A 27,412-nucleotide genomic window follows, 5' to 3' on the forward strand; every position below is an offset into this window, starting at 1 on the left:
GGCATCGGCGTTTAGAAAGCAAACCGCGAGGGGCTGGGGGCATTCAGGCAGGCCAGGAAGGCGCCAGGCAGGCCGGGCCCCAGTGCCCGTTGGGGTCCCAGCCACAAGCCCCTGCCAGGGCTCCGGGAGACCGCGGCACTGGCTGGGTAAGGCACAGGGTTTCGGTTTCCCGGGGGCCGGTCCCAGCCTGGCCCCGGAGGAGCCCCGCTCGGCAGCACGTCCAGCGGTCCTGCTGTGGGTCCTCTCACTTGGTTCTGGGCCGGGGCCTGAGGCCTGCGGGGAGGGAGAGGAAAGAACTCGGTCAGGAGCAGCCTTGCTGTGGGCGGTGGCAGGGGGCCCGCACCAGGTCCCCAGGCTCCTGCTGCCCCCTGCTGCCCCCTGCCCAGTGGGCTGCACCGCGTGTCCCCAGGTCCACTCGGACGGCAGGCCCTTTCTCTGGAGCAGCGAGGCTCACACAGGAAGCAGGTGACTGCTGCCCCCGTCCACCTGTCCAGACCGGGTTTCACAAAGCACGTTTCATCACCAGGCGGGCGGGGTCTCCCCAGGTCTCACTCCGTCTGTACTCACGGGTCCCCACTGTCACCAGCTCTCCCTGGAGGCCCCAGTCACTTCCCCACCGGCCCCTCATGTGGATGCCTCCTGCCGTGTCTTTCTGCAGCTCCGTCCTCAGGGCACCGGGCCCTACACCTGTGGCTCCTGCCCCAGGCCGGCCCTGCGCCCACCCAGTGCCCTCCATGCTCTCTAGTCCCGGGGCCCTCGCCTGGCTGTTGCCCCCAGATGCCCTGCGCCCACGGCACCCCGGAGCCAGGCAGCAGCGTGGGGCTCGGGGACCAGAGCTCAAAAGAGATGGGGCAGGAGTAGAGGATCAGAGTCCCCCACACTGTGGCTGCAGGCCCAGGAGGGACAGTCAGGTGGGCCTGGGCCGGGCCGGGGCGGGCAGAGGGAGCGGGGGCGGGGCTGCACCCAGGAAAGGACCAGAGGAGCGGGCGGAGGCGCCCTGACACCACTCCTCCCACTCTTGCCGTGGCCACGCGAGCACTGCAGCAGAGGACGGAACACACCACCCACGCTCGACACTTGCACGATTGAAAGATGGCACGACAGAACAGAAATGCTGGTGCAAACTGGGGGCCGTCACTCCGGGCATCACCCACCTGCTGCTTACTAATCAGAGTGAAAACACTCCTTGTGCAGCGGGGCTCTGCCACAACCACCACCGTAACACGTCTGGGTCGGCGTCAATGCCACCGACGCCGGGACAGACAGGCCCCTGAGCCCCTCCCGCGATGCTCTGGGGAGGACTCACGTCACGGGTGTAGGATTCCTGCCTTAAATGCAACCTGGACCCAGGTGGGGGACAAACAGGACACCTCCAAAGTGACTTCGTGTCTGCGGTGTTATGCAAGACAAAAGGGGCTGGACGTGTGGTCCTGGGCAGGACTTTGTTTCCAGAAAAGCAAAGCAACGACTATGACAGGTAGACTGGGACCAGGGGTCACCCCGGCCGGGGCTGCAGGTAAAAACAGCTCGGTGTCTGGGTGCGCGGGAGAATGGCCCTGACCTGGGGGCCCCGGGGACAAACCCCGGCACAAAGTATCCTGATGGCTATAAGCAACCCTCACGTCGGTCCGTAAAGCTGTGGGGGTGGGGGAGCAATGCAGCAGACGTCAGCAATTCTCCTATGTTTTCCACATTTTCGTAATTTCAGGGTAAAGGGTAGGTGCTGTTCATTGGCACCTCCTCACAAATTTCCTGTCGAGTTGAAGTTTTTCTCCAAATAAGAAGTTGGGGAGACAAGGAGGGTAGGGGTTCTTCCTCCCGTCCTAACACTGGGATGACAGGGCCCACGAGCCTGCAGACTGGGAGCCCCAGGCCTGGCCGGGGGTGGGGGGGGACTGGGGGAGCGCAGACCCTGCACCGGGCACAGCGGTCTTTCACCAGACAGTGGCCACACATGGTTGCTGTCCCCGAACGCATGGACTGCACACTCCAATGTCCCCCACACCTAGGGCCAGCAGCTGGGGCTGCAAGGACAAATCCTGGCCCCGAGGGACAGGCGGGTGCCCTCGTGAAAGCAGACAGCCCAGCTCAGCACCCCCCGGGGGGCAACCCCCCGCAGCGCAGGGTGAAGGCTGAGCCCCGCAGCAAGGCTGAACTAGGTCACAGCTGCACTGGACCACACCCCTGCCCTGGGCTCCGGCACCAGCCCGACCTCACCTCGATGCCCTGGCCAAGCCCCGGGCACATCGGGCAGCAGGTGTGTGAGGAACAGAGGGCGCCCCCCCCCCCACAGAGCTCCCACCCAGGCGGGGCTCCGGGGCCCTGCACCAGATCACGGCCCACAGCACAGGCCGGGACGCCATGGGGACCCAGGCCCGTCACTCCGGTTGCAGCTGTGAGCCTCGGCAAAGACCCTGACTGTCCCACCCCATCGCGGGAGTCTCAGGAGGTGCCCACAGACCCACTCGCTGCCTCCAGGGAGAGGACGCCTGTGCATCCCCACAGGGGCCGGTGGCCTGCCTGTCCCTGGCAGCGGCCTCCAGGGTCTTCCCTGTCCCTCAACGGTCTCCCTGGGGACACGTGTGGCTGGAGCCAGGGCCAGAGGAGGGCCGGGTGCCCTGTGGATAGACTTGGGGGAAGCGAAGCCTGGCGGCCGGGAGTTAGCACGAGGCTCCGGCAGGGCGACCTCAGCCTGGTGGCCGGGCCGAGGGCCACGCCGTCCCCACCCTCCGGGCCCTGGAGCCCTGCTCCCCAAGGGCATCCTGGCTGGCCCTGTCCACCCCGTCGGCCCGGCGGAGGCTCTGAGGCCGCACCTCCCCCAACTAGGCGAGGCACAGCTCCCGCCCTTCTCCGAGAGGGAGGGGAAGCCGGGCTCCGCGGCCCGGGGGACGCTGGCTGGAGGGCTGGGGGAGCTGGGTTAGTGTCCAGGAGGGCCGGGCGCGGGCCCTGCCTCTGCTGCCACCGTTAGTGCTGAGCGCCAGGCTGGTACGTACCTTACTGGATCACACAGAGTCTTTTTGTTTTATTATCGTCAGGGTCAAGGGCAACCTCTGCTTCCAAATAAAAGAAACGCGCTCAACAGCTCGCCCCTCACGAGCGACCCTGAGCTCAGAGCGTGGACGCTGAGCCGGAACACAGTCGCACCCCAGGCCCCTCGCCGCGCCCTGCTGGAGGTGGCCCACGTAAGGCAGGCGTCAGCGGGTTAGAGGTGTGCTGGCTGGACGGTGCCCCCCAAGGCTGCCCCTTCCCGGAGCAGAGGCGCTGCCACCTCCTCTCTGGCAGGACACAGAGATGCCCCGGGAATCGCCCACACTCGGGCGGGGGGGAAGGGGTGGCAGCGGCCGGCCGCAAGGGGAGCTCCAGGGCCCTGGCGTGTGACGAATGAGCTCCAATCACGCGCCAATGCCCGGAGCCCTGCCGACTCGCCTGCCTGGTACTCCTGCTCGGGGTACAAGGAGGGAGGGGGGCCCCAAGTTACCTTCCTGGCTCCTGGAGGGGCGCTTCTTCCTTCGCTTGCCTGTGCCCTTTGACGTCCGGCCCTGGGCCCTGGGGAGGGCGCCAGACCCTGATGAGTCAGTCACAGCCTCCTCGGAGAAGGACCTGTCCAGGGAGGTGTCCAGGGCGGAGTCCGGGGCTGTGTGCTCATCATCTTCGTCTCCGTCCCCGCCACGGCCTGCGGCAGGGAGGCCAGCACCGCGGCCGTGGGCAGCTGCATCCTCTGCGCCCTCGCCTGTGGTGTCAGCCTCGGCCTGGCGGGCGCCCGGAGGGGCCGTGGGTTCCTCCGTGTCTTGGCTCAAACCCGTTGCCTTGGAGGGCTTGTCACTGGAGAAGTTGAGCGGCTTCAGGGCCTGAGTGCCTCCCAGCACCAATGAGGGCTGGGGGCCCAGAGGGTCGTCGGTGGCCAGGACATCACTGGCATCCATGTACCAGGAAGAACGCCTCTCCAGGGGCCCAGGACCACCCTTCTCTGATGAGTCTCCAGCGGGCTGGGGGCTGCTGGGGGCGGCATCAGCGAGACCCCAGCCGCGGGGCTCCTTGGCCACTGCGGCGTCGAGACCAGGCTCCGACGTGGGGAGGCTGGTGCCTCCCACAGGATCCCTGGTGGCCGCTGTGGATGGAGTACCCATCAGTGGAGGGCAGGGGCCCCTCAGTGATCCCCATCCCTAGAGCCTGCCCAAGTCGAATACCACCCACCCTGCAAAGCCCCCCCCCGGGAAGCTTTTCCTGGTGGCCGAGTGCGGGTTCCCACAGGGCAGGCCCAGGCCTTGATGTCCATGGTCTGTCCACGGTCGGGGGGGGGACGCTGGGCCCCGAGACGATGGCACGTCGCCACCCCTGCCCCCAGAGTCCCCAAGGAGCCCAAGGCAGCCTTCTCAGGAGTGGAGAGTCCCACCCCAGGGCCTCATGCCTGCCTCCTCCACCACCACAGAGCCCCTCTGAGCCCCAGGGCATCTGTCAGAGGGCCCATTGGCCTGACTCCTCTGCCGGCCTGGGGGCTGGACGGGTGGCCGTCACACCAGCCGGGGAGCCCTCTTGCAGCAGACACACGCGGAAGCATTGTGAGGGTGAGCTGGCCCTTATCTCAGGGCAGCAGGGGAGAGGAGTGGGCTCTCCTGTGAAATCAAGGAGGGCTTCTTGGAGGAAGGGAGGCCCCGGGCTGCAAGGATGGCATAGCGCGGGGGTGGCGGGAAGCAAGTGGTGACAGGGAGGCGGGGGAGGGTCTCACCAGGTGCCTTGTTCCTCGGGGGGTCTGCGGCCGTGTCCCCTCGGCCACGGGCCGTCTTGCGCAGCTGGAAGCCCTTCCTGATGTCAGCCAGCAAGGCGTCGATGACACACACCTCCTCCTGCTTCCCGCCTCCCTGCCTGACTGAGAAGCCCAGAGACGCGGCTCAGAGGGTCCCTGGAGCCCACCCGCGGAATCGCCCCAGAGGAGGGGATGTAGTGCTGCAAGACTTCCAAGGAAGGAGGAGTGGCCATGGCCCAGGCCCGCCCCCCCCCGCTGCCTTTGGCACAGCCTCACCAGGCTTCCCGCCCTCACCCCGCAGCCCGCGGGCCTCGTCTTCCTCTGCCAGCTGCTTCCTCCTCTCAGCCCTGGCCGCCCGCTCCTTCCGGTCCCTGTTCTCCTGCGGGACAGATGCGGCCCGTGAGCCCGGCCCCCCATCACCCCCATTCCGCCCGCCCTACCCGGCAATGGCGGGGGCCCACCTTCAGGGCGCGGATGAAGAGGTCCCGGAAGGCCTTCATGGTGCTGAGCGTGTCCTCCAGGGACAGCTGCTGGGCATCCTCACACAGGTAGGTGGCCAGCTCCAGCTGCTTCTGCCTGATGGCCTGGAACACCTCCTCCACCTCCTGGGAGGCTGTGATGCCGGCCTGGGGGCACAGGGGCAGGGTCATGGCCCTGAGGGGGCCCACGCAGGGCACCACCTGCTGTCATAGGGAGATGCCCAGGCTGGAGCCCCAGGGAGGGCGCGGTGGGGCCCATGGCCGCAGGAGGATGGCCACCGGCACAGGCCCTGCCGGCGTTGTGGTCTCTGAGCAGGACCGAGGGTCTGAGCACTGCGGCCGCAGGATCAGGGACCAGGAATAGGGGGCCGCCCTCCCGGAGGGGGGTCTCTCACTCTGGCTCTCTCCTCCCCACGCTCACCTGCCCCCCGCCCAGGGCCCCACCCACCCAGCACCTGCCTGGAGGCGTTGGGAGTACTGCTCCTGAACCTCCGGGATGGAGGAAGACACCTTCCGTTCCATCTCCAGAAGCTTCTTCAGGTTACTGCTGCACTCCGACTGGATGATCTCAAGGTTTATCCTGAAGGAGCCAGAGGGCCGTTAAAGTCAGGGGACGGCTGGTGTCCAGGCTTGCTGGGACAGCGGGGGACCCCTGGACTGCTCACCCTCAGGGACAGGGGGGACCCCCCGACTGCACACCCTCAGGGACAGCAGGGACCCCCGACTGCACACCCTCAGGGACAGCGGGGACCCCCAACTGCACAGCCTCAGGGACAGCGGGGACCCCCGGACTGCACAGCCTCAGGGACAGTGGGGACCCCCGGACTGCACAGCCTCAGGGACAGTGGGGACCCCCGGACTGCACAGCCTCAGGGACAGCAGGGACCCCAGACTGCACAGCCTCAGGGACAGTGGGACCCTCGGACTGCACATTCACTGGGACAGTGGGACCCCAGATTGCACAGCCACTGGCCGCCAGAAACACGTCAGAGCCTTCAGATGGCCTAAGAGGGTTGGGATGAAGCGCCCAGCCTACAAGGTGCTGCGTCTGTGGCGTCAGGACAGTAACCCCCACGGATCAGCCTGTCCTCGCCTGACCCTCCACAAGGCGCAGCAGCCCCGCGACAAGAGGACCTTCCACGGTGGCACGGTGCCGGGCAGGGCCTGTGTGGGAGTGTGGACCCTGCAGGTGGATGGCCTGGGCTGCCCTCCCAGAGCTGCACCTGGGCTATGTGACCCCATGGACCCGGCCCTGCTTCCCCAGGCCTCAGTTTCCCTCCTTGTACAGTGGGGTGGCATGGCCTCATCTTGAAGGTTAACCTTGTGAAGAGGTCATGTTAGACCAGCCCCTGGCGTGACCGTAGTCAGGTCGCTCCCCAACATCCTAGGCCTCGGTTTCTTCCTCTAGGTCACACGGGCACAGGCCACGGCGGACGCGAGGTCTTGCCCAGGGTGAGAGTGTCTATCAGGCAGCAGATCCTGGGGGGCCGGGGTGGTGCCGCAACGTGCGACCCAGCCTAGTCCAGCCGCCCCACTGGCTGGGGAGCGGGCAGTGGGGGGCAGGGCAGGAGGTACCTACCCTGCCGCTCGGGAGGGTGGCTCCAGGTCCTGGGGCAGCTGCAGGAGGTCTGGGTGGCTCTCCTCCACCTCCTGCAACACGACGTGTCCGGTGAGACCCGCTGAGGCCACCCTGCAACTCCCCACCCTCAGCAGCTGTGGTTCACGGCCCTCGGAAGCCCTCGGCACCCTGGGCCTCCAAGGCCTTCCCTCGGGCCTGGCCGGATTCTGCCGGTTTTGCTTTCCTTGGGGTCTGGGGAGGGACGGTGGCCAGTTGGAGTGGGTGAGGACTGCGGGGGGTGCAGTGGTGTGAAGGGGAGACCGGGGGCTCAGATGGGAGCCCCGAGGGGCTGCGGGCAGAGCGGGGCGTGGGCGCCATCCCGAAGGCCCCCCAGGCCGCGGACACCTCCAGCACATGGTGCAGCAGCGTGACGCGGCCCTGCTGGGCCTTGGTCTCTGTGAGTTTCAGCAGCGCGCTCATCTTGAAGCCGTCCGCGTCCCCGGTGTGGCTGCCCTGCGAGGGCGGGAAGTGAGCCTCTCGGCCTGGGCCCGGGGCCAGGTGGGGATCAGGGAGCAAGGGCGGGCTGCGTGCTGCCCACTCACGTAGTTGAGGAAGTTCCCGATTTTCAGGATCAGCAGGCAGAAGACGGGCAGCCGGTGGCTGGCGAGCAGGCCTGCAGGATGGCGTCCCTTCACTGCCTCCCCGCACCCCACGCACCCCACCTCCCCGCTAGGCTCCAGGGCACGAGGGAGCGGGCAGGGCAGCGGAAACGTGACTGAAAGCAAGCCTGGAGGCTCCGGAAGCAGGAGCGACATGGGCGCTCACTGAGCCTCACGCCCCCGGGGGCAGGTGACCACTGCCCGTTCTGGGGGCGAGGACAGAGGGGAACCTCTGCCACCTGCAGCCACCCTGGCTCTCAGTCTGTGGCCAAGACGACAGGGGACATCCCCACCCGGCGTGCAACCCCAGCGGAACCGAGCCATGCCTCGGTGGTCAGGCCCGTCCGTGTCCCTGCCCGCTGGCTGGGGACTCCTCGCTCAAGGAAAGCGGTGTGCGTGTGTGTGCGTGTACGTGTGTCGGCGTGGGCATGCGTGAGTGCGTGCACGGCTCAGGCTTCAAGACGGGGCGGTGGTCTACAGGGAGGGGAAGGTTGGCACCCCCAGGGCCTGCCCGCCCCCAGCCGGGTGCCCCACTCACCCTCGCAGGCGGCGAGCAGTAGCTGGGCCTTGGGCCGCACCATGTCCAGCACGACGGCCGTGCCCTCGCACAGCAGCATGCACTCGACCCGGAGCTGGTAGCTGGGGCGGCAGGGCGGGAGCTCAGGGCCTGGGGGCCTCCACCCACCCGCCCTGGGCCCGCAGGGTCCTCTCGGCAGCGCTGGTGGGGGGTGGTCCCACGGCCTGGCCCTGTTCAGCATGCAGCTTCCCGGGCCTGGCGCGGGCCCGGGAAGGGCGATCTGGACAAGCCCCAGGCTGCCGAAGATAAGGGCAGGCGCTCCCCCGCGGGGCACCCCTCGCTCCTAGAACAGGGGCCTTCCCGGGGGTCACACGGGGGGGCCTGGGCCTGCCTGCTGGAGGCCACACAGCCCTGCCCGCTGCCCACTCCCAATGCCGTCGCCGGCCGGGAGGCCCCGGCCCACAGGGTCCCCTTGGAGGGCCCCGCGGCTAGGGACTGCTCTTCGTGGAACCCTGGGACGCGTCTACACAGCCCTGCTCTGTCCTCTGGGTCTGGGCCCAGCTCCCACCCGTGGGCAGGCCCTCGGGTGCAGGGCCGCCGAGCTCACCAGGGGATGTCCAGCAGGAGTAGATAGAACTGGTCGGCGCTGGCCAGCCTGGCTCGATCCTCTGTGAAGGAGCGCAGGTGTTCAACCTGCAACAGGAGGCCCCCGCGTGCTCACCCAGGAGACCTGCGGCGGCTCGCTGAGGTGCCCGCTCACCGGGCACAGCTCTGGGTGGACCTGCAGGCCCCTTGGGCCCCCCCGACACACACCTCTTGGGTCCACTCACCTCGTGCTTCTCGGGAAGGAGCTTGCGGAGCTGCTTGAGAACCTCCACGTCAAACTTGGTGGTGTCCCCAGCCCGGATCATAGCGGTGACCTCCTCGTTGGAGCTGGAGGGGTGAGAGGACGGGGGTGGTCACACGAGGCACCCCTCTTGGCCTCCTCGGGACCCTGCCAGCCTGGGACGGCCCTTGGCCCACGACACCTCTGCTGGTCATGCCCAGGTTGCCTCCCACACCTAGGAGGTCGCAGGGGCCAGGGCTGCGGGGCACAGAGAAGGCAAGCCACCTGCCCGGGGTCACACAGTAATGACGCTGGCGGCTGAATGGAACACTCCCCATCTGCCAGAGCGCCCTCTTCCTCCTCCATCCAGGGGGCTGCTCAGGACACAGGTGGGCTGGCTCAGCGGTACCCAGTGAGCTCCCAGGCGGAACACCTGCTGCAGGGAAGGACTCAAGGGTTGGGAGGCTGGGCCACGTCCTCGGCCTGGCTTGGCCACCGCCTGTCTGTGGCTTAAAGGGTCCCCACCACTCTCTGGGTCTCATTTTCCCCAGGGAGTCTGGCCTAGTGGTCTTCAGAGCCCCCAGCTGGGGTCCTCTGTGGCTATTACCCGCGCTGTCTCTAGCCCCAGGGATGGCATGTGAACTTCCCAGGGTGGCCTGCAGAGGGCACTGCTGAGCCCAAGATGCGGGGCCGGGTCAGGCGGGGCCTGGGAGTCTGACTGGGGCTTGGCGGGAGGGGCCGGCTCCGCGACACCAGCTGCTCTCAGATCCTCGCAGCTCACCATCTAAACTGCTTCAGGAAGATGTTGAGGTTCAGGCTCTTCTTGGAGTCCAGAAAAGTGATCTGAAAAACATCCCTGACCCATCAGTACCTGGAGGGCAGGCACGGAGCCCTGTCTAAGCCCTGGCCCCTCCCTACCTCCTTGGGCTCCTTCCTGGCTGGGGCCACTGCTTGTTCCTTGGGCTTGGCCACGGGGAAGGAGAAGAGCCGCTCGATGGTGAAGAAGTCAGGCTCCACCATCTCAGTGTCCGGGCTGCTCAGTGACGCCCACATAGAGCTGCGCTCTGTGGGCAAGGGGCCGCCAGTCAGGCTCACACCTACCCCGGGAGTCTGGGGTGCAGGTGGCCCGGGCCTTGGAGGGCTGGCAGGGATGCCCCGCCTGGGGCCCAGCCCAGGGCAAGCATACAGCGGGCACTTGATAAGTGGCTGGCAAAGGAAGCCCTCCAGCGGCTGCCACGCCACATGCGGGTGTGGCTGCACTGGGGGGGGGGGGTTGCGTCCAGGCTGGCAGGTGGCCTGGCCTCTAGCCAGCCTCGGCCTTGACCTCCTCTGAGCCATCAGCACTCAGCCCCTGGGCGGCATCAGAGACACATACTGGCCTGCAGCTGTGCGAGGAGAGGGGCCTCAGAGGTGACCCCTGACCTGCCCCTGCCCCGGCTGCCCCCCATGGCGGCCGAGCCCCTGCCCTCAGAGGGGAGCCGCCTGGGGGCGTGGACTCACCTCGGGCCACGCTGGGACCCCTGACCTGCCCCTGCCCCGGCTGCCCCCCATGGTGGCCGAGCCCCTGCCCTCAGAGGGGAGCCCCCTGGGGGCGTGGACTCACCTCGGGCCACGCTGGACGGCAGCTTCTGCCAATTCAGCTTCTTCATGCGCAGGGTGGGGGGCTGCACCCGCCGGTGGCTGGGGACCCAGGCGGAGCCCAGGCTGTGCGCCACGGTGATCTCCTCCATGCCGCCCGCTGCAGGGGGCCCGGAGGTGCCCGGCAGGGGCGGGGGCGGGGGTGGGCACCCCAGGCCTGGGGGTGGAGGCGGGGGGGGTATGGTCCCACTAGGGCCAGGCAGTGGGGGAGGTGGGGGTGAAGGAAACGCGGCCCCCAGGCTCGGCAGGGGCGGGGGTGGAGGAGGTGGGGGGGGCGGGGGCGGGGGACAGGTTGCGGTGCCAGGGAGGGGGGGTGCAGCTGGGGGCGGGGTGGGCTCCAGCTGCTCCGGGGCTGTGGGCTGTGGCGCCGTCCTGCCACTCTCGCCCTGGACGCTGGCAACGTGCAGGCCGGCGAGGGCTGCCGCTGGCTGCTGGCCCCCGACACCCACTGTCGGGGCACCGGTGTTTTCGGGGGAGCTGCCCCTTCGACTCTGGCTGAGGTTGACCTGGACACCCTTGTGGGCCTTGTCCAGGGAGTGAGGGCGGGGCCGCCCCTTGATGGACAGGAGCCGCTCGACCATCTCCTCCAGGGTGCACTCCTGGGCTGGGGTGGGAACATCCAGGTCAGGGTGGGGGGCATCCGGAAAGGTGCAGGCCCCCCCCCCCGGGCAGAGGCGGGTTAGGGACCGAGGCTGGCCCCCCCCCCACGGGCTAAGAGCCCAGTGTGCCCGCCAGGCTGGGGTCAGGGAGGGGGACGCGGGCGGGGGCTACAGGCACGGGGCCCCTGCCCACACCCCATCCCACCCACTCACTGTCACTGGCCAGGAGCACGGCCCGGTTCACCAGGCTCTCCAGGGCCTCCCAGAGCAGCTGGCTGGAGCGGAGGGTGGGCTCCAGATGCAGGAGGCCCTGCAGCACAGACAGCAGGTGGGCGGACACCGGGGAGCAGCTCACCTGGACGGGGTGGGCAAGGAGTACGGGTCACAGCCATCGCCTCCCCAGGAGCGTCCACCCTGTCACCCCTCTAGGCCCCACGGGGGCCCTGGCGATGTGCCTGAGTCAGGGCTCCCTGACGGGCACGCCGGTGACACCTGGGGTAAGGTCAGCGTGGGGGGGCGGTCTGTGCCCTGCGGGATGTGCAGCATCCTGGTCTCCCCCCACTCGAAGCCAGTCGCACTCGTGCTCAGTTGTGACAACAACCCCAGATGTCTCCAGATGTTTCTGGATGCCCCCGGGGACGCTGGCCCCTGGCTGAGAGCTGCTGGGTTCCGTGAAGGGAGCGGCTGAGCTGGACCAGAACCCAGCGCCCCGACTCGCTGGTCCCGAAGTCCCCTCGGTACCCCTCACGGTGGCCGGTGGGCTGGGCCCAGGACAGCGCAGCCAGCCTGTCCTCCTGGGTCCTGTGGCCCTGGCTCTGGCCGGAGACAGCCCAGACCCGGCCCCAGGCAGTGGACTCCAGCCTCTGCCTCTCTCCAGCCCCCCAGGCCTCTCAGCTCTGGATGTGGCTCCCGCCGGCCCCAGCAGGGCAGGGTATGGCCAGCGCAGGACAGGAGGCCCCTTCCAGCCCTGGGCCCACCGGCCCCTCCCCCAGACAGTCCTGGGAGGGGCTGCCCGCCCGGCCCACCTTGTGGAAGAGGGAGGCGAAGACCTCCTGGTGGCTGCTGACGTCGACGCCCCCGAAGACCCGCAGCAGCTCCTCTTCGTCCTCGGCCTTGGCCTCCCTGAAGGCCTCCAGCTGGATGAGCAGGTCCTCGTCCTCCAGGTCTCTGCGGCGGGAGGGTGGGAGGGGGGCGGGCGGGCTCAGCGGCTGCTCCCCCAGCCTCCCTGCCCCCGACAGGCGCGCACACAGCCCTGAGCAGGGCCCGAGGCCTGCAGGTGGCCGCCGTAGCCAGGGGCAGCCGGCCTCCCGGTCAGCTCCGCGCCCCTCGGGACAGGAAGCGCGAGTTCTCACACTCGCAGGGACAGACGGAGGGGCCGTGCCGCGGGGGGCACGGAAGGGGGGGCAGGCCCTCCTCTGGGTGCTGGAGGGCGGCACCAAGGCTGCCCCCGAGGCGTCCCCCCGGCCTCTGCGAGCAGGCGTGGGGCTCTGGCCTGAGCGGGGTGCTGTGCGTTCACCGAGCCCAGCACAGGCCCGTCCTCAGCCTGGGCAACGAGCCGCCCCCTCAGCGCCCGGCAGACCTCTGGCGGAGGCCGGCGTAGCCCCAGTCGCACCAGCTGGGGCTCCTACTGCTGGGGTGGCCCCCTGCCCACCTCCCTGGGGGTGGAGGCCCCACCCTGGAGCGTGGTCCTGGCAAGGCCTGGGATGGGCTTCTCAGCTACACGGGTTTCTAGATGTCCATTTAAATTTGAATTTTAAGTAAATACTGAACGATATTTAGCACAAGTATATCCGTGCGACATGTGGGACGTACTTATACTAACAGAGCGATCTGTTGTCTACCTACGATCCAATTTAACTGGGCGTCCTGTACCGTACCTGGTAACTTAGTCTCTCGGGGCAGCTCCCAAGCCCGTGGGTGGGAAGTTCTGCTTAATGGCCTGTCCAGCAGCGCTAGGAATGGCCAGCTGGGTTCTCCCTGGGACCTGGCCCCAGGAGCGGTGGGCCTGCTGGGGCCACTCCAGGAAGCCCCCTCCCTGCCCATCTGGACGCGCTGCTTGGGACCCAGGGGGAAGGGGGGCCTGGTTCTGGGGAGCAGAGTGGGGACTCACCGCAGCCGCATCAGAACGTCCAGCAGCTGCAGCCCTGGGAACGGACGGGTGCGGTAAGTCTCAGAGGCTGCTGCTCGGGCAGCCCACCCTTGGGTCACCCGCATCTTTGACACCTGCATCTCCACCCTTTCCCTGGGCTCACTCCTACCAGCCAAAGCACCCCGCCCATTCCCTCGGGACACTGGGGATATGGGGCTCTCGGGGGAGACCACACTGGACACACAGTGGTCCCCAGTAAACGGTCCCTGGCACAGCCAGCAGGGCTGGAACTGGACGTCAGAGGACCCGCCTCCCTCCACTGCCCGGCAGCCTTGCACAGAGAGCCCTCCAGGGCTAATGTCCAGGGGTCCCGGGGCCCTCGGTCCACCGAAGGGAGCAGGTGGGGGCAGGAGGATTCCCGGGCCCACGCAGAGCCTGCCTCTGGGGCCCTGGAGTGGAGGGCACAGGGCGTCTCCCCAGAAGGGGCAGCGCGGGCTGGGCGGCCAGGGCCCCAGTGGCGGGGGTCCGGGCAGGGCTACCGATGAACTCGCTGCGCAGCTGGGCGCGGGCACGGACGTCCTCGGGGCCCAGGATGATGGCGTTGACCACGCTGAGCAGGGTGGCCACGTAGGGCACGTTGTCGCTGTCCGAGAGCTCGTTCATGATGACGCTGAAGCGGTACTGCTGACTGCACACCGTCTGCAGGGTGGACGGGGTCAGCGTGCCCCCAGGCCCCACCCAGGCGCCAGCCACCCACCGCTCACCTTGTAATGGTCCAGGGCGTCCAGGGTCAGGGCGTGGCCCTCGGGCGAGTAGACGCACAGGGCCGCCAGCAGCTCCAGCACCTGCTTCTTGACCATCACGTTGGACGTGTCCAGAGCTGCCAAAGGCAGGGGGCCTCTCAGAGGGGCCCACGAACCCCAGCCCGGGCTTCCCTCCTCCCGCCCTGCCCCCACCCGTGCCCACCGACCCCAGCCCGGGCTTCCCTCCTCCCGCCCTGCCCCCACCCGTGCCCACCGACCCCAGCCCGGGCTTCCCTCCTCCCGCCCTGCCCCCACCTGTGCCCACCGACCCCAGCCCGGGCTTCTCCTCCTCCCGCCCTGCCCCCACCTGTGCCCACTGCCCATCCTGGGCTCCCACACTTTAGCTGCCAAGTGCCTGGCTGGCGGAGGCCGGGGTGCCCTGTATCAGCCCACCGCCCACAGCAGGCGCTGGCCTCTGCAGACGCACTGACCGTCCCCGGGACCACGGGGAGGGGTGTGGAGGCAGGCACGGCCCCAGTCACCCGGGGTCGACTCCCGCTGGCCCTCAGGTCTAAGGGGGCCCCTGTGGGCTCTGGGCCCAAGGCCAACATTGGCAGCCCTCCCAGGGCTGAGCCCGTGTTTTCTCCGAACTTAGACCAACTGTGTTTACAGCAGACACAGCCTGCGATGCCTGCTTGTCCCCATGTACCCCTGCCTCCCACTGCATTCCCGGAGCTGGGAAAGTTTTGGGGGTGTCTCTCGGCTGGCCCTGCTGAGACTGAGGCACAAAGGACTCTATAGACAGCAACAGCCGGGCCTGGGCCGGGTGGTCTCTGGTTCGCTCGCCCACACAGGCCCTGCCCGGCCCGGAGCCCCGAGCATCGTGGGAGCAGCACAGCCTGGTAGACAAAGAGCACGCAGTGACCACTGTCCACCAAGGGCCACTTGCGGTCTCTCCCAAGGACTGAGTTGGCTGCAGTCCGGGGAGACTTCCTGAAAGAGGTGACAGTGAGCCAGAACTTGAAGGGCGGGCAGGACTTGGCAGGCACACGAGGGCACAGCAGCCTGAGCAGGGGGTGGAGACGGGGAGACCGGCGGCTGGGGAAGGAGAAGCCCCAGGTGGCCAGAGCAGGGATGGGGGCGGGGAGGGGGGTGGCGGTGGAGGACAACGCCGTTGGCAGGGGCCGCAGACCTGAAGGGCTGAGGCCGAGGAGCTCGGAGCCCGGCAGAGTGGAAGCGGGCCCCTCAGGTGGACGTGTGTTTCTGACCCAGGTGACTCCAGCTGCCACAGTGTGGACAGGGGCCCGGAGGCCAGAGACCGGGGAGGGGGCAGGGCCCAAACTAGCACAGGGCTAGGTGGAAAAGCAGGGCAAAGGCACAGAACAGAGGGGGCAACTAGGTACAGCTGGTAGAGGATCACGGCTCCAAGGTGACCTGGAGGCTTCAGACTTGGGAAGATGGGAAACTGGTTCCTCCTCCAGGAAGTCCTCCCTGGCTGCCGGGCCAAGCTCTTTCTTCCTGTGCCCCAGCCCTCCCACTGGCTTCCCCAGCCCGAAGCCTCACCTTGGGAGAGCTGGCGCACGTAGGCCTGGTTGCTGAGGATGTACTGGATGCCCTCCTGGGAGTTCATGACGGCGCGCACGCAGCTGATGCAGGTGAGCTGCAGCAGGGCGTCGGCGATGCGGGCCACACCGCGGCCCGACAGGCGCGCCAGGGCCTCGAGCAGGAGGTCCAGGCCGCTCTGCTCCAGGAACTGCACCATCCAGCCCCCGTCGCTGCTCTCCAGCCGCTTGCGCAGCCCCGAGTAGTTGACCACGGAGGGCACCTGCAGCAGCCGGATGCACAGCTCGGGCTCAGCGCTCTCCAGGTTGGCCTCCGTGGGGTCCGAGTCCTGAGGCCCCAGCTTCTCCTTCAGCGCTGCCCACTTGCGCTGCGCGCCCTCCTTCACCGACATCTTGCTGAACTGCGGGGCCAGAGGAGAGGGGTGTCAGCCCGGAGCGCGGCCCCAGGCCCGGAGGAGAGCCACAGCCCAGCTTGGCCCCTGGCTGGTCAGTGGAGGCAACGTCCCCTGCTCCAGGCCTCTACCTGCCAACTGGGACTCATTGCGTTCCTTGCTGATGCCCAGGCCTGCCCGGGGGACACACTACTGGCAAACCCTCATCCCACCAGGGCTGCCACTGCCCACGGGCTTCCCCTGTGCCAGGCTCTGCTTACACCCATCCCGGTCTCGATCATCACGGCAACCAAGGAGGCAGCACCGCTGTCCTCACTGAAGGCACCAGGACCCCAGAAGGCTACACTGGCAGGAATACCACTGACCCAGCGGTGATCAGGCAGCAAAAATGGGGTCTCCGGGGCTCCCTTATCTGGCCCCCAGGGTGCTTCCCCTGCCCAGTGGACAGAATCAGATGCGGACAATAGGGTGGGCGGGGACAATTCCAGACCCTGGTCATTTCTAGCCTGCCCACAGCATCGGGAATGTGCCTGGGGAGGGGGGCTGACTCGAGGGTCATGTCCACCGCCCACCCAATTCGGGGCAAGGCCAGGGCCCTGTGGGGAGCAGCCCTGCCAGGCCCCAGTTTCTGTGGGCCTCACTCTGTCAGTCTGCGTGCAGTGGAAGACCGGCGTCCCCCAGGCCTGTGGCTCTCGGAGACTGACCCGGATGCAACTGCAGGAGGTATGATCGCAGCCCAGAGAACATCCCCCGGCGGCCGAGGGGTGGCCCAGCCCAGAACGACCCCCAGACGTGCCCTTCCCCAAACGGAACAGCGGGACAGGTCACCACAGCCACCGAGGCCCCTCCCTGGGGCCCTGGGCTGTGACGCTGTCCCCAACCACAGACCCTGGGGCTGGCCCCCAGAGATCAGGGGCAGTCCAGGCTCTTCTGCGACCATGTATGGCTTGGGTCTTATATTTAGCGTGTGAGAAGGGCAGCGTGGAGGGAGGCCTCAGGGGCAGGGCACGGCAACACCACTGTGCCTCATGCCCAGGGCCTGGTGCCAGCACTGCCCACCCCGACCCTTGGCCTCCACCACCCGGCAGGCGGGCACAGTACGCCCCCACTTCACAGGAGCGGACACGGAGGCGGCACCCAGGGGAACCAGATCACGTGCCCACGGCCCCAGAGATGGAAATGGCAGAGCTGAGGTTGGACCCCGGAGGGCGGCCTGAGGCCCTCGAGATGCTGGATGTCCAGTGCAGCGTCACCCAAAGGGCTGCTGGCCCTGGTAGCTTAGAGGGGAGACCCGCGGGGCCACCTGAGGTCACAGGAGACAGGCTGAATGGGGCCAGGAGCCCAGGGGCCTGTCCCCGGCGGGGCTCGCGGCCCCAGCGCTCGCTGCTGTCTCTCTCGGAGGTCCTGCTCCCCCTCCGCCTGGGTGAGGGTCTTGGGCCTCCTCGCCCCTCCTCTGTCTGCAGGGGGTCCGCACCAGGAGTCCAGCACCCTCCCCCCACCCTTCATCCTCCCCCTGCCCACCTGCCCTGCGGGACCCACGGGGTCCTTCCAGGAAGCAGCCTGGCCGGGGGGAGAGGGGGCTGACCCCCAAGTGCCCCTAGCTCTGACGCTCCCAGCAGCCCCTGGCCGAGCCTGTTCCCTCATCTGCACCAGCGCCGGGCTGCTGGCAGCATCCTGAGGGGTGGGAGGCGAGGGGCCTGTGGGGTGCCCCTCAGCCCTCCCCCAGGGGCCCCCACGGCCTGGGTCCTGTGCTGGGCCAGGCCGGCTGGAAAAGCCGGGGCCCGCCCCGTGACTGCACCCTCCCAGGCCCGGCCGCCTCAGACCCCCAGGCACTCACCCAGATTCTCAGGACCTTCCGGCTGCCTCGGCCCATCGATTCTGGGCCTTGCCACCGGCTGCCCCTCACACTCTCCTGGCTTCTCATCACTGCTGACCACGGAGCTGCCCGGTACCAGCTGTGGCCCCGATCCCTCCCAGGCAGCCTCTCGGTGGAGGGGAGGGGGCCGCTCCCACCAGGACACGGAGAGCGCGGCAGACAGACCTCCGCACACACTGCCACCCGCCGCGGGTGCTGCCGCTTAAGGAGGACCCAGAACCCACCCTCCCTTCCCGCCCCGCCTCCACTGGCCCGAGTCCCTGGCTGCCTGGCACAGGCTGAGTGGACAGAGCGCGAACTCTCCCAGGCCAGCGCTCTGGCCTCCCAGTGTCCTCGCCAGCCAAGAGCCCCAGGGGTCCCTGGAAGCAGAGGCAGCCCATGTCACCAGAGCCACCCTTCCCGGTGCTGCCCCGTCCTCCCAGTGCACACCCAATCCCCGGGCCCACAGGCTTGCTGTCCTGAAAGACGCCCCCCACGGGAGCCCTGGGTCTGCGGGAGCGGAAGCAAGGCAGGGGACCAGCCCTGCCCGCCACCTGCCCACGAAGGATCCTACGCCACGTGCCCTGGCACCGAGCTCTGCCCCAGGCGCCGCGTGGGGCAGCGACGGTGCGCAGGGCTCGGCTGGCCACGGCCCAGTGAGCACAGGGCATCCAGCTGGGAGAGCAAGCTCAGCTAGTGACCCAGAGGCTTAGGTGGGGCGGCTTCTCTCCCTCTGTGATGCCCACCAGGGTGCCCAACATCGTCCAGGGCTGTCAGGCCCTGGGCCAAGGACATCCTCCTAGAAATGTTCCAACTGCTTTTCAGGATAAAGACTGAATACATAAATGGACCACGACCAGACCATATATAAACACGGAACTCTGAGCCACAGCTGCAGCCACCAGCCCGCGACACCCAGCCACCATCACAGGAACCAGCCCAGGAAGCAGCTCCCTCCGCGCCAGACCTGCAGGAAGTCAGACCTCCATCTCTAGCGACAGCCCAGGAAGCCCTACAGCCGCCCTGTGACACCCCCCACGGCCGGGACTTGATCCGTAACCCACGGCGTCCATGGTCTTTGTTCTCGCTTCTGACTGAGGACCAACCGGAGAAAACCGGACGTGCCCCCAGCCATCATGTGGACGCCCCGTGTCTTATGGGCCGTCCAGCTTCCCAGTCCCGCAGCCCCCATCACGACCGAGGCCCCCTTTTTCCTGTAAAGAAGCTTTCTGTACACGGAAGATATTTTAACGTATTAACATATATTATATAACACGCATGTAGATAGCTATGTGTGTATGGAACATTCTAGGTCTGTAGTAACCAGCCAGCAGACCACTCCCTGGCCGCAGCAGCCTGGAATAAACAGCCTTTGCCTGTTCCCGTCCGGGCGGTGGCTGAGCGCTTCCAAAGCGAGCACCGGAGGAAATCAACCTTTACTGCCCTCAGGAGCACAGGCTGTGGGGACGGCCCTTCCTGACAACACCCGGGATGCTGCGTGGGAGGGAGCGTGGTGGAAGGCTGCTGCCTCCTTCCTGGGCTCACCGGCTGTGCGCCCAGGGAAGTTACTCTGCCCCTCTGTTCTCCATCTGTGAAGTGTCTCAGAGGGCTGCACCCGGTGGGCAGAGCGAGCGCGCAGGCTCTCCCGGCTCTTGTCGTCCTGTCCGTGGATGCCTGCCTCTCTGCCCCCGGGCCCCGCTCAGCCCTGGCCCACCGCGCAGCCAGTCCAGGCGCCGAGACCTGGCGGGGCCACGGGGACCAAGCCAGTGTAGTCTAGTCAGGGCGGGGCCCCAAGCTCAGGAATGTGTTCCCAGTTCTGCGGGGGGGGTCCCCCCCAGATGAGGGGTGTGGCCAGCCTGCCCAGAGCAGGGCCAGCACGGGAATTTGGAAGGGCAGACCGTTTTATGCAGCCAGCGCGGCAGGCTTAAGAAGAGCACGACCACCTGGGGCTCCCAGGGGTTCAAGTTCAAGTGGCTCAGGCCAGCCCCCGTCCCTTGGCGACTGAAGCACCCCCCTCTGTCCTCCAAGCAGTCCGCCCCACCCCTGCACCGAAGCTACAGGGGCAGTGACCCTTTGCAGAGAGACCCTGAGGCTGACGTCAGTGGGATGCTGCCGGCTGATCCTTAACGTTCACCTTTTTCCTTCCATTAACGTGGAGTTTCCACTTGGACCGGGTCATGCCTTCCCCTTCGGACGGGGACTCCAGAAGGTAGGGTCTCCCTCTGAGCTTTCCCAGGGTCAGCCCACCGATCCGGGTGTCCTGCTCATGGGCACTCGCCCAGCCCACACAGATGCCACTTCGTCAGACGCCCGTCTGGCCCTCCTCCTGCACCCGGCCAGCCTGGTACCTCCACCTGGGCACCCTCATGCCTGGGTAGCGGGGCACTCTCGGGAAGCCACCGCCCCTGCCTGGCGGTCATCAACCTGAGTGCGTGCCTACGGCGGGGGCAGGGTCAAAGCTGGCCTCCCAGACCAGCCCCTGCAGATGGAGAAACTGAGCCAGAGAGGGCGAGCTGGTCCAGGCAGGCACTGGGCGCTGAGCTGTGTCCTGGGCACGGCTGCTGGGAGGCCCTGCACGGATCCACTGGACTTTGAGCAGCATGGTAGGGTGGGGAAGCCCAGACTCGGGGTAAGCACTTGGCACCTTGTGGAGGTGGGTGAGGCCTTCTGTTCCTCAGTCCCTGCAAGGGCTAGCGGAGGAGGGGCTCTGGGGCCGGAGCGGGGGCCAGGGCTAAGGAAGGTGCCGGTGAGGGGGACTGGCTGCCTGAGGCTGGGGAGACAGCTTTGGGGTAGCCCTGCCAGCATCAGCGAACGGGCTGGGGTGCTTCTGGGCCCAGAGCCAGCGAGGGCGGGGGCGGGTGCAAAGAGTTAGCTCGTCTTCCCCCGGGGTGGGCGTAAAACGGCAGGAGGGGGGTTCCGGAACTGGAAGGCAGGGGCTGCCACACTGTATTTTTAGCTCCTACAAGAACCCAAATTTTTCCACTGCCTGGCAACTCTTGGATTACATTCCTGGCAGCTCCTGGAGCTCAGGGGCAGCCCGGGCCCTGCTGGGTAGGAGGGGGAGCTGAGGCTGCCCTGCTGTGACCCCATTACCCCTCCTTTCCAGAATCTCGGCTCCTGTGTCATCTTCACCAGGCCCCGAGCCCTCAGGGTGCCTCAACTCAACTGTGTGGGTCACCTCCCGTGGGCTCATCCCCGGTAGGGGGTCCTGTGCACAGTGGGCCCCCGGGAAGGAACTGCACGTCCACCCATCGCCTGCCCGTACCTGGGCGTGGAGTGCGCAGGGTCCTCACGGGTCCCTGGCCCGTCTCCCGTCCAAGGAGCCCTCCTGCCCGCCCCACCTGCCGTCTCCAGGATGGGGTGTGAGGCCCCTGCCTCCGGAGCCCTCACTGCATCCAGCAGCGGGACAGAGGGGCCCGCTGGGAGGTGGGTGGGCGCCAAGACATTCGCGGCAGCACCAAATTAAAACCCAGAGGTGACAACCAGGGTGCCAGGCGCACTGTGTGGGATTCCAGCCACGTGAAATGTGACGTGTCGCACGAGACACGTGCCAAACGCTAGGAGATGATGCATCCACGGTGAATATGGTCATTTTCATGATTAGAAAGGGACAGAGCAAGCAAAATGACAGAAGGAGACCAGCAGCATCTCACAGAGGGAGCTGGGCTTCGAGCAGGCCCACCCCCAGCTCGGGTCACCAGGGGTGAAGGGATGGACCTGGGAGCTGGGTCTTCTGTACGGTTAGTTAGTGCAGAAGGGCCGGGGGCCCGGGTGGCCCACCGTGCCCAGGGATCTGGACCAGGTTGGAGTCATGACCGACGTGGCAGGCTCACACCCTCCTTGTTAGGAGCAGAAGCTGGTGGGAGCCACACAGGGAGGGTCCTGGAGCAGGGAACTGACTCGGGTGAACAGGAAAAGCAGCCGGAGCTGGGGCAGGTGGTGCCGCCCTACCTGGGCTCACTGGGAGGAGGGTCCCTGCAGTGCAGCCCTGAGCTGGGCCTTGTGGGTGTCTGGGCTTCTGGTAAGGGGCTGGGGGTGATCTGGGAGCCCTATTCCCTGGGGATGAGCCAGCTCGGATGCAGGGAGAGGACAGGAAGGGTGGAGGTACCCACACCAGGAAGCCAGGCTTTTGCTTCCAACTGCCCTGAAGGCTCACAGGAACCGGGTCTGTCCTCGCCTCCTGCTGTCACCTGGTCTCTGGGCCTCGGCCTCCCCAGCTGCACACAGGCAGAGCCAATAGGGAGCGCCCAGAGGGCCTGGCCACCTCTGCCAGTCTCAGGGCTCTGGTCCAGGTTCTGGGGGATCCCAGGCCGGGAGGGAGGGGACCGGCTCAGGGGCCAACGGTGACAGAGGCCACTGCCGCCTTCTGGCGGTGAGTCAGCTCTGACAACGAACACTTGAGGGAAGTGATGGGTGCAGACCTGCGGTCAGGGAGTGAGCGAGGGCGAGGAACCTGGTGGCCCCGCGGGTGGCAAGGCGGCGTCTGGCCACAGCTTCCACCTGCAGGGCTCCGCTGGGCCGCACGCAGACCTCAGGCTCGCCACCAGCGTCTCCTCTGCATGGGTTCTCTCCCCCAAGACCAGACAGAGCTCAGAGCAGCCTCCTCCAGGAAGCCCCGTGTCCCTCCCCCCGGCCCCCTGCTGCCCTCAGGAAAGGCCTCTCCCAGCAGGGAGGAGGACCCTTGGTGTCCAGGGAAGGGAAGGGGTAGGCCAGCTTCAGGCCCTGATCGCCCTGTGCTTGTCTAGGCCTCAGGGTCTTGGGGTAGGACATGAAGGCCACCCACTGCCTGCCCCAGGGGGCCCCCACCCACCCACCCCCGCCTGTCCTACGTCCCCATTCCAGGCTGCCTGCCCAGAGTAGGGAGAACAAAGCAGCAGACTGGCAGGGAGGGGCCCAGCCTGCACAGCCTGGCACTGCCACGGGCTGCAGCCAGGGCCTGGGGGCAGGGGACAGCTCAAGTTCTAGCTGAGACCAGGCTCTGCTGCTGACTGGCCGTGTCCCTTGGGCAACACACAGGACCTGCTGGGCCCTGGATTCTGTCCTCACACAGGGACGAGCATGTTGGTGCCACCTCCCCACCCCAGTCTGCCGACAGATCCACGGATGCCACCTGCAAAGCGGGCCCGTAACTGCCAGGAAGTGCTGTGCCCCGCTGCCTACCAGTCCACTGTGCGTGACGTCACCTCGGCCAGGCTGCCGTGGCCGACACTGAGCTGGAACGGCGCGTGCCCCTTCTCCAGTCCCGCTCAGCATCCCTGGGCCACCCACCCCCGAGAGCCCGTGCCAGGAGCCCAGCCCTACCGGGCAAGTGGGACCCTGGGCCACCCACCCCCGAGAGCCAGTGCCAGGAGCCCGGCCCTACCGGGCAAGTGGGACCCTGGGCCACCCACCCCCGAGAGCCCGTGCCAGGAGCCCGGCCCTACCGGGCAAGTGGGACCCTGGGCCACCCACCCCCGAGAGCCTGTGCCAGGAGCCCGGCCCTACCGGGCAAGTGGGACCCTGGGCCACCCACCCCCGAGAGCCCGTGCCAGGAGCCTGGCCCTACCGGGCAAGTGGGACCCTGGGCATCGGGCACAAGACGCTGTGTGCTGTTCCCTGCCGGGCACCGAGGGGCCAGGCCCATCCTGGACTTGGTTTTCTCGTCTGCAAAATGGCCAGAATGTTGTCCAGGGACCGTGGGTCGGCTGGGCCAGTACGGTTTGCACAGGCGCCGGGCCTGCCTGGCCAGTAAGGCCCCTCCCAGGCGGCTCCCCTACTCCTCTCGGAGGCGACCTCCCAGGTCCTACCCCTGGGCCTTCATCCCGGCCGTCCCTCCCATCGCTCTGCCCCCTGCCACAGGCGGCACCGACGGCTCTGCCTCCAGCTGCACGGCCTGGCCCGGCCCCTGCGTCGATAGCCTGGAAACACCAGGCAGGGGCCATGGATGTCCCCAAAGCGGGCAGCATCCGATCTGGGCACACGGGGCTGGCGTTCTCAGGCCACTCACGCCTGTGCACGTGGGGCGGCGGAGCCAGGCCGGGAAGGGGGACGGGCAGCACCCCCTCCCCACCCCGGGGCTGGGTGAAGAGCAGATGTCGGTTTCCTGGCTGCGGCGCGCAGGCGGCAGTGCCGAGCTGTACATACTTGGAGCAAAAATGGGGACACGGGCTCGGGGACATGGATGGTGGGAGAGGCAGGCTGCACACCGAGGCCACATCCCAGGGCCCCAGAGGACCGGGACCAGGCCGGACGGGGAGACTGAGGCCCTCTCACCCAGCTGGGCAGGGCCCATGCTGGCACTCACGCCCACATCCACCAGCACCTGGCGAGGACCAAGGTCAAGCTCAGGGATGGAGAAGCCCCTGCCCCACCCGCTGGGTCTGCGGGGACGGCGTGACGCGCGTGGAGTGGGGGAACCAGCACTGTGTGGCACAGCGGGGGCTGGGGCCGGCCTCTGCTCACAGCCGAGCGGGGTCTCAGAGGAAACGCAGGGAAGCCACGCCCAGGGCTGTGACGCGGCCCCGCCCCTCGCCCCCGGCCCACTGCACCCTCTAGCCGGCCCACTGCACCCTCTAGCCGGCCCACTGCACCCTCTAGCCGCAGCGCTCCCCTTCGATGCTAGGCCTCGGCGGCGCCACCTGCAAAACAGGAAGCAGAAACAGCCTCCACCTCCCCAGGCGTGCGCCTCCCACCCATGCGGGGCTTCGCTCCATGGCCCCGGCCAGCCGGCCTCCAGCAGCGCTGGCCTTGCACCCCTTACCAGGGAGGCCTCCACCTTCCCGAGCGGGTGGGCCCGGGCACAACCTCCTGGGAGCCGGTGGTCCTCCAGCCTGCCCTCCCCCTCCCTTCCCACTGGGTCCAGCTCACAGGATGGGGGGGCTGAGGACGCTCTGGCAGCCTGTGAGCAGCGGCCGCTGCCCAGGGCACCCGGGAGGTGCCGCTGGGAAAGCTGCATTGGGGCAGAGGGCTGTGACGGGGCCGGCCGGGCAGGCAGAAGAAGAACGATGGGGTGGGCAGGCCGGGCAGGCAGAAGAAGAACGATGGGGCGGGCAGCCCGGGCAGGCGGAAGAAAAAAGCGGCCTTGGCCCTTGCCCTTCTGCTTCGGACAGCCCAGGGAGAGGGGCCTTTTCGTCAGTCACCCACCTGCGACTGCTTCCGCCCCTCCCGCCCCCGGCCACTGCCAGGAGGGTCCACCGCCCTGATGGGCCAGCGGCTCCCGGGCTCCAGGGCAGCTGTCCATCCGCGTTGGCTGCTCTGCTCTGCACTCACACAGGTGGGTGCCCTGAGGGTGGGCCGGCACCCCCTCCCCGCATTGGGGGCCAGGGGCAGGGGGCGCTGCTTGGCCAGGACAAAACTCTCCTAACTCCTAGGGCATCAGGCCTGGAACCCAGAGGCTGCTGCACCCATGTGCTTGCTCTTCCTGTGGGAACTGCGGCGGTGATAAGGGGCAGGGGGACAGCCCTGGCCTCCAAGTGCTCCCCGGGGGCCGGCCAGTTCTCCCCCGGCCCCCGGGGCAGCACGTCCCGCACGCCCAGCGTGGTGGATGCCATGCTCCGGCCACCACAGCGGCGAGGGGAGCATGAGCCTGACACACACAGCGGGGGCTTCACGGACATCTCTTGCCAGGAGCACAGCACTGGTTCTGTCCCCGAACCACCCCGTGTCTCAGTCTCCTCTTCCCCGTGAAACAGACAAGAATCCCAAGACCCACCCTTACCCAGGACGGCGTGAGGGTCAGAGATCACGGTGGGAACGCGGCAGGCTGGTTCACTCGGCCCTCCTCTCCTTCCTTCATTCAGCCCACAGACCCTCAGACCGTGGGGGGACCTCGCCTCGGGGTTCCTCCTCTGGGTGCCCTCACAAGCCAGGGGCTCGAGCTCACTTCAGGGAAAGCCCCCCGCCAGGGTCCAGGCCAGGCCAGCTGGTCACACCTGCACCCAGGGCGGCGGCCCATCATCAACCAGTTACCATCCATCCCTCCTGCGGTTCCACAAACCACTAACTTTTCCAACCTGGAAAACAACTGCACTTTGACGAAAGGCAAATGGAATCTATTCAGGGTACAGCTTCCAGGTCCCAAATGTGAGGTGTGTGCAATTAGCTCCGACAGCCTGTCAGCACCTCCACAAAGCGGGGGCCCCCACCTGACGGTTAACTCTTTGCCGCCGATGAGCGGAGCCTCAAAGGACTTGCGGCCTGGATGGGTCACGGGAGGGGCAGCCCCACCTGGTCACCTGGGTTCACGCCCCCCCGGCAGTGCCCCCTCCGCCTGCCCACCCGCCCCGATGACCTATCAGCCCCGAGCTGGGGGCCAGGAACTCTTGTGGAAGAGACGGGAGGGTGGGCCTGGGCAGCGGTCGGGACGGGTCTACCGCACCAACCTGGCCCTTTGAGCAGAAGGTTGATGCCGGCCTGGAGAGGAGTGGGGACAGTGTGAAGTCTCAGGCTCCAGACCTGGAACCAGACGCCCACCCACGGCTGCTACAAGAGGGCTGCAGCGTGCCCTACCCAGAGCCCGCCACCCTGGGAAGCACCATGTCGGGGTCTGGGGCTTTGTTCTGGGTCCCCAACTCCTTCACCGCTGGGCGACAGAGGAGGTTCACGCCTGAGCAACTGTCCCCACCCTTCAGGGTGCAGGTGGGGAGACTGAGGCCCAGAGAAGGCCAGAGTCCTGGTCGGTTCCCACTGCCAGAGGGAGAAGGGGGCGGGGCTGGTGGGGAGGGGACTTCGCAACTCCAGCTCCTTCGTGGGTGTGCCTGACCTCTGGCCTCGTTCCTGATTCCCAGCTGGGGCGGGGTCATGGCCACCTTAGGTGCTCTGACTCCTGGTGTGTGTGTCCAGCTGGGGTGGGGCACTAAAGCTGCGGTCACAACTGAGGCCGGCCACCATGCAGCCTGGGGCCTGGGTCACAGAGGCTCAGGAGGCCAGACAGGCAAGTCTCCCTACGTGCCTCCCCAGGAGCAGCCAGTGTTGGTGGAAGCGCGGATTCCCTCCTGAGACTACGGTCCCTCCGGGGTTCCTCCCCAGGAAAGGGGCCCAGGAGTGGGACCGGAGCAGCACGGGGCCAGACTACCAGCCCCATTCTGGAGGAACCCGGAGTAGTGACGGGGGCTCGCTCCCCCGAGGCCTTCCTATGGGGGTGCCAGGGCCCCGTGTGCGCCCACCTGCATCCAGGCGGCTACAGACCCAGCAGCCCAGGCGGGGCCGCAGGCCGCCGCATGCCTTGTGGTGCCACTTGAAGTTGAAGTTTATTTCCCCAACTGTGGCTGATTCATGGTCAGGATGTAGCAGCCGCGAGGCGGGTAAATTCTGCCGGCACCGGACAGGGCAGAGGCCCGGCCGACCCTCGGCCCCACCACTCGAGGGCAGCGCGCGCTCGGGCGGCGTCTCCGCACCGGGGCCGGCAGTCCGGGGTGGGGCGCGAACCGTCGGGGCCGGGGCGCCGCAGGGTCCCCGCCTGGGAGCCGGGATCCCGCCGCCCTGGGCGCGGGGCTGCTGGGCGCCACCCCGGGCGCACACGCCGCTCCCCCAACCCCACTCCCCGACCCCAAGCGCCCCCATGGCCCGGACTCAGTTTCCCCGCGGCTCCTGGCCGGCCCAGAGGTAGCCGACTTACCGGGAGGGGACGGCGGCGGAGAGCGGGTATATTAGGCCAGTGCTCGGTCCGCGTCGAGTCAGGAGCCGCGGACTGCCGGCCCACTGCGGGGCTCCGCACAGCTAGGGCTCCGGCTCCGCTGGGCGCGCGGGAGGAAGAAGAGGCACCGCCCAGCCC

The 27,412-nt window shown here is 67.7% G+C and overlaps 1 protein-coding gene across 9 annotated transcripts; it reads right to left on the reverse strand.

The window, feature by feature from the left end:
• On the reverse strand, window positions 1-27,412 carry INF2 (inverted formin 2). Of its 9 annotated transcripts, none has more exons than XM_067713835.1 (23): window positions 27,257-27,412; window positions 15,416-15,815; window positions 13,874-13,989; window positions 13,649-13,808; window positions 13,131-13,164; window positions 12,046-12,187; window positions 11,234-11,375; window positions 10,387-11,025; window positions 9,702-9,847; window positions 9,565-9,626; window positions 8,788-8,890; window positions 8,565-8,650; window positions 7,979-8,079; window positions 7,384-7,454; window positions 7,187-7,294; window positions 6,803-6,873; window positions 5,683-5,803; window positions 5,206-5,370; window positions 5,021-5,123; window positions 4,727-4,867; window positions 3,479-4,108; window positions 2,994-3,050; window positions 1-273 (listed from the first exon to the last, which is right to left on the reverse strand). In XM_067713835.1, the coding sequence occupies exons 2-22, from the start codon at window positions 15,804-15,806 to the stop codon at window positions 2,995-2,997; spliced, it is 3,588 nt and encodes a 1,195-aa protein (XP_067569936.1). In that variant the 5' UTR covers window positions 15,807-15,815; window positions 27,257-27,412; the 3' UTR covers window positions 1-273; window position 2,994. The 9 variants fall into 9 exon arrangements, with proteins under 9 accessions (XP_067569936.1, XP_067569780.1, XP_067569707.1 ...); XM_067713679.1 differs by lacking the exon at window positions 27,257-27,412 and adding an exon at window positions 17,644-17,877 and having other exon boundaries at window positions 5,039-5,123; XM_067713606.1 differs by lacking the exon at window positions 27,257-27,412 and adding an exon at window positions 17,644-17,877.

This window comes from Pseudorca crassidens, chromosome 1 (assembly GCF_039906515.1).
Source record: "Pseudorca crassidens isolate mPseCra1 chromosome 1, mPseCra1.hap1, whole genome shotgun sequence".
NCBI lineage: Eukaryota > Metazoa > Chordata > Mammalia > Artiodactyla > Delphinidae > Pseudorca > Pseudorca crassidens.

Excerpts from the sequence above, each read along its gene's own strand:
- INF2 (XM_067713606.1), bottom strand. The coding sequence starts at position 17,730 with ATGAGAAGCCAGGAGAGTGTGAGGGGCAGCCGGTGGCAAGGCCCAGAA. Across the intron at positions 13,990-15,415 it reads CGTGCGCCAGCTCTCCCAAG|CTCTGGACACGTCCAACGTG; the intron begins GTGAGGCTTCGG and ends TGCCTTTGGCAG. Across the intron at positions 7,455-7,978 it reads ACTGCTCGCCGCCTGCGAGG|GCCTGCTCGCCAGCCACCGG; the intron begins GTGAGTGGGGCA and ends GCCATCCTGCAG.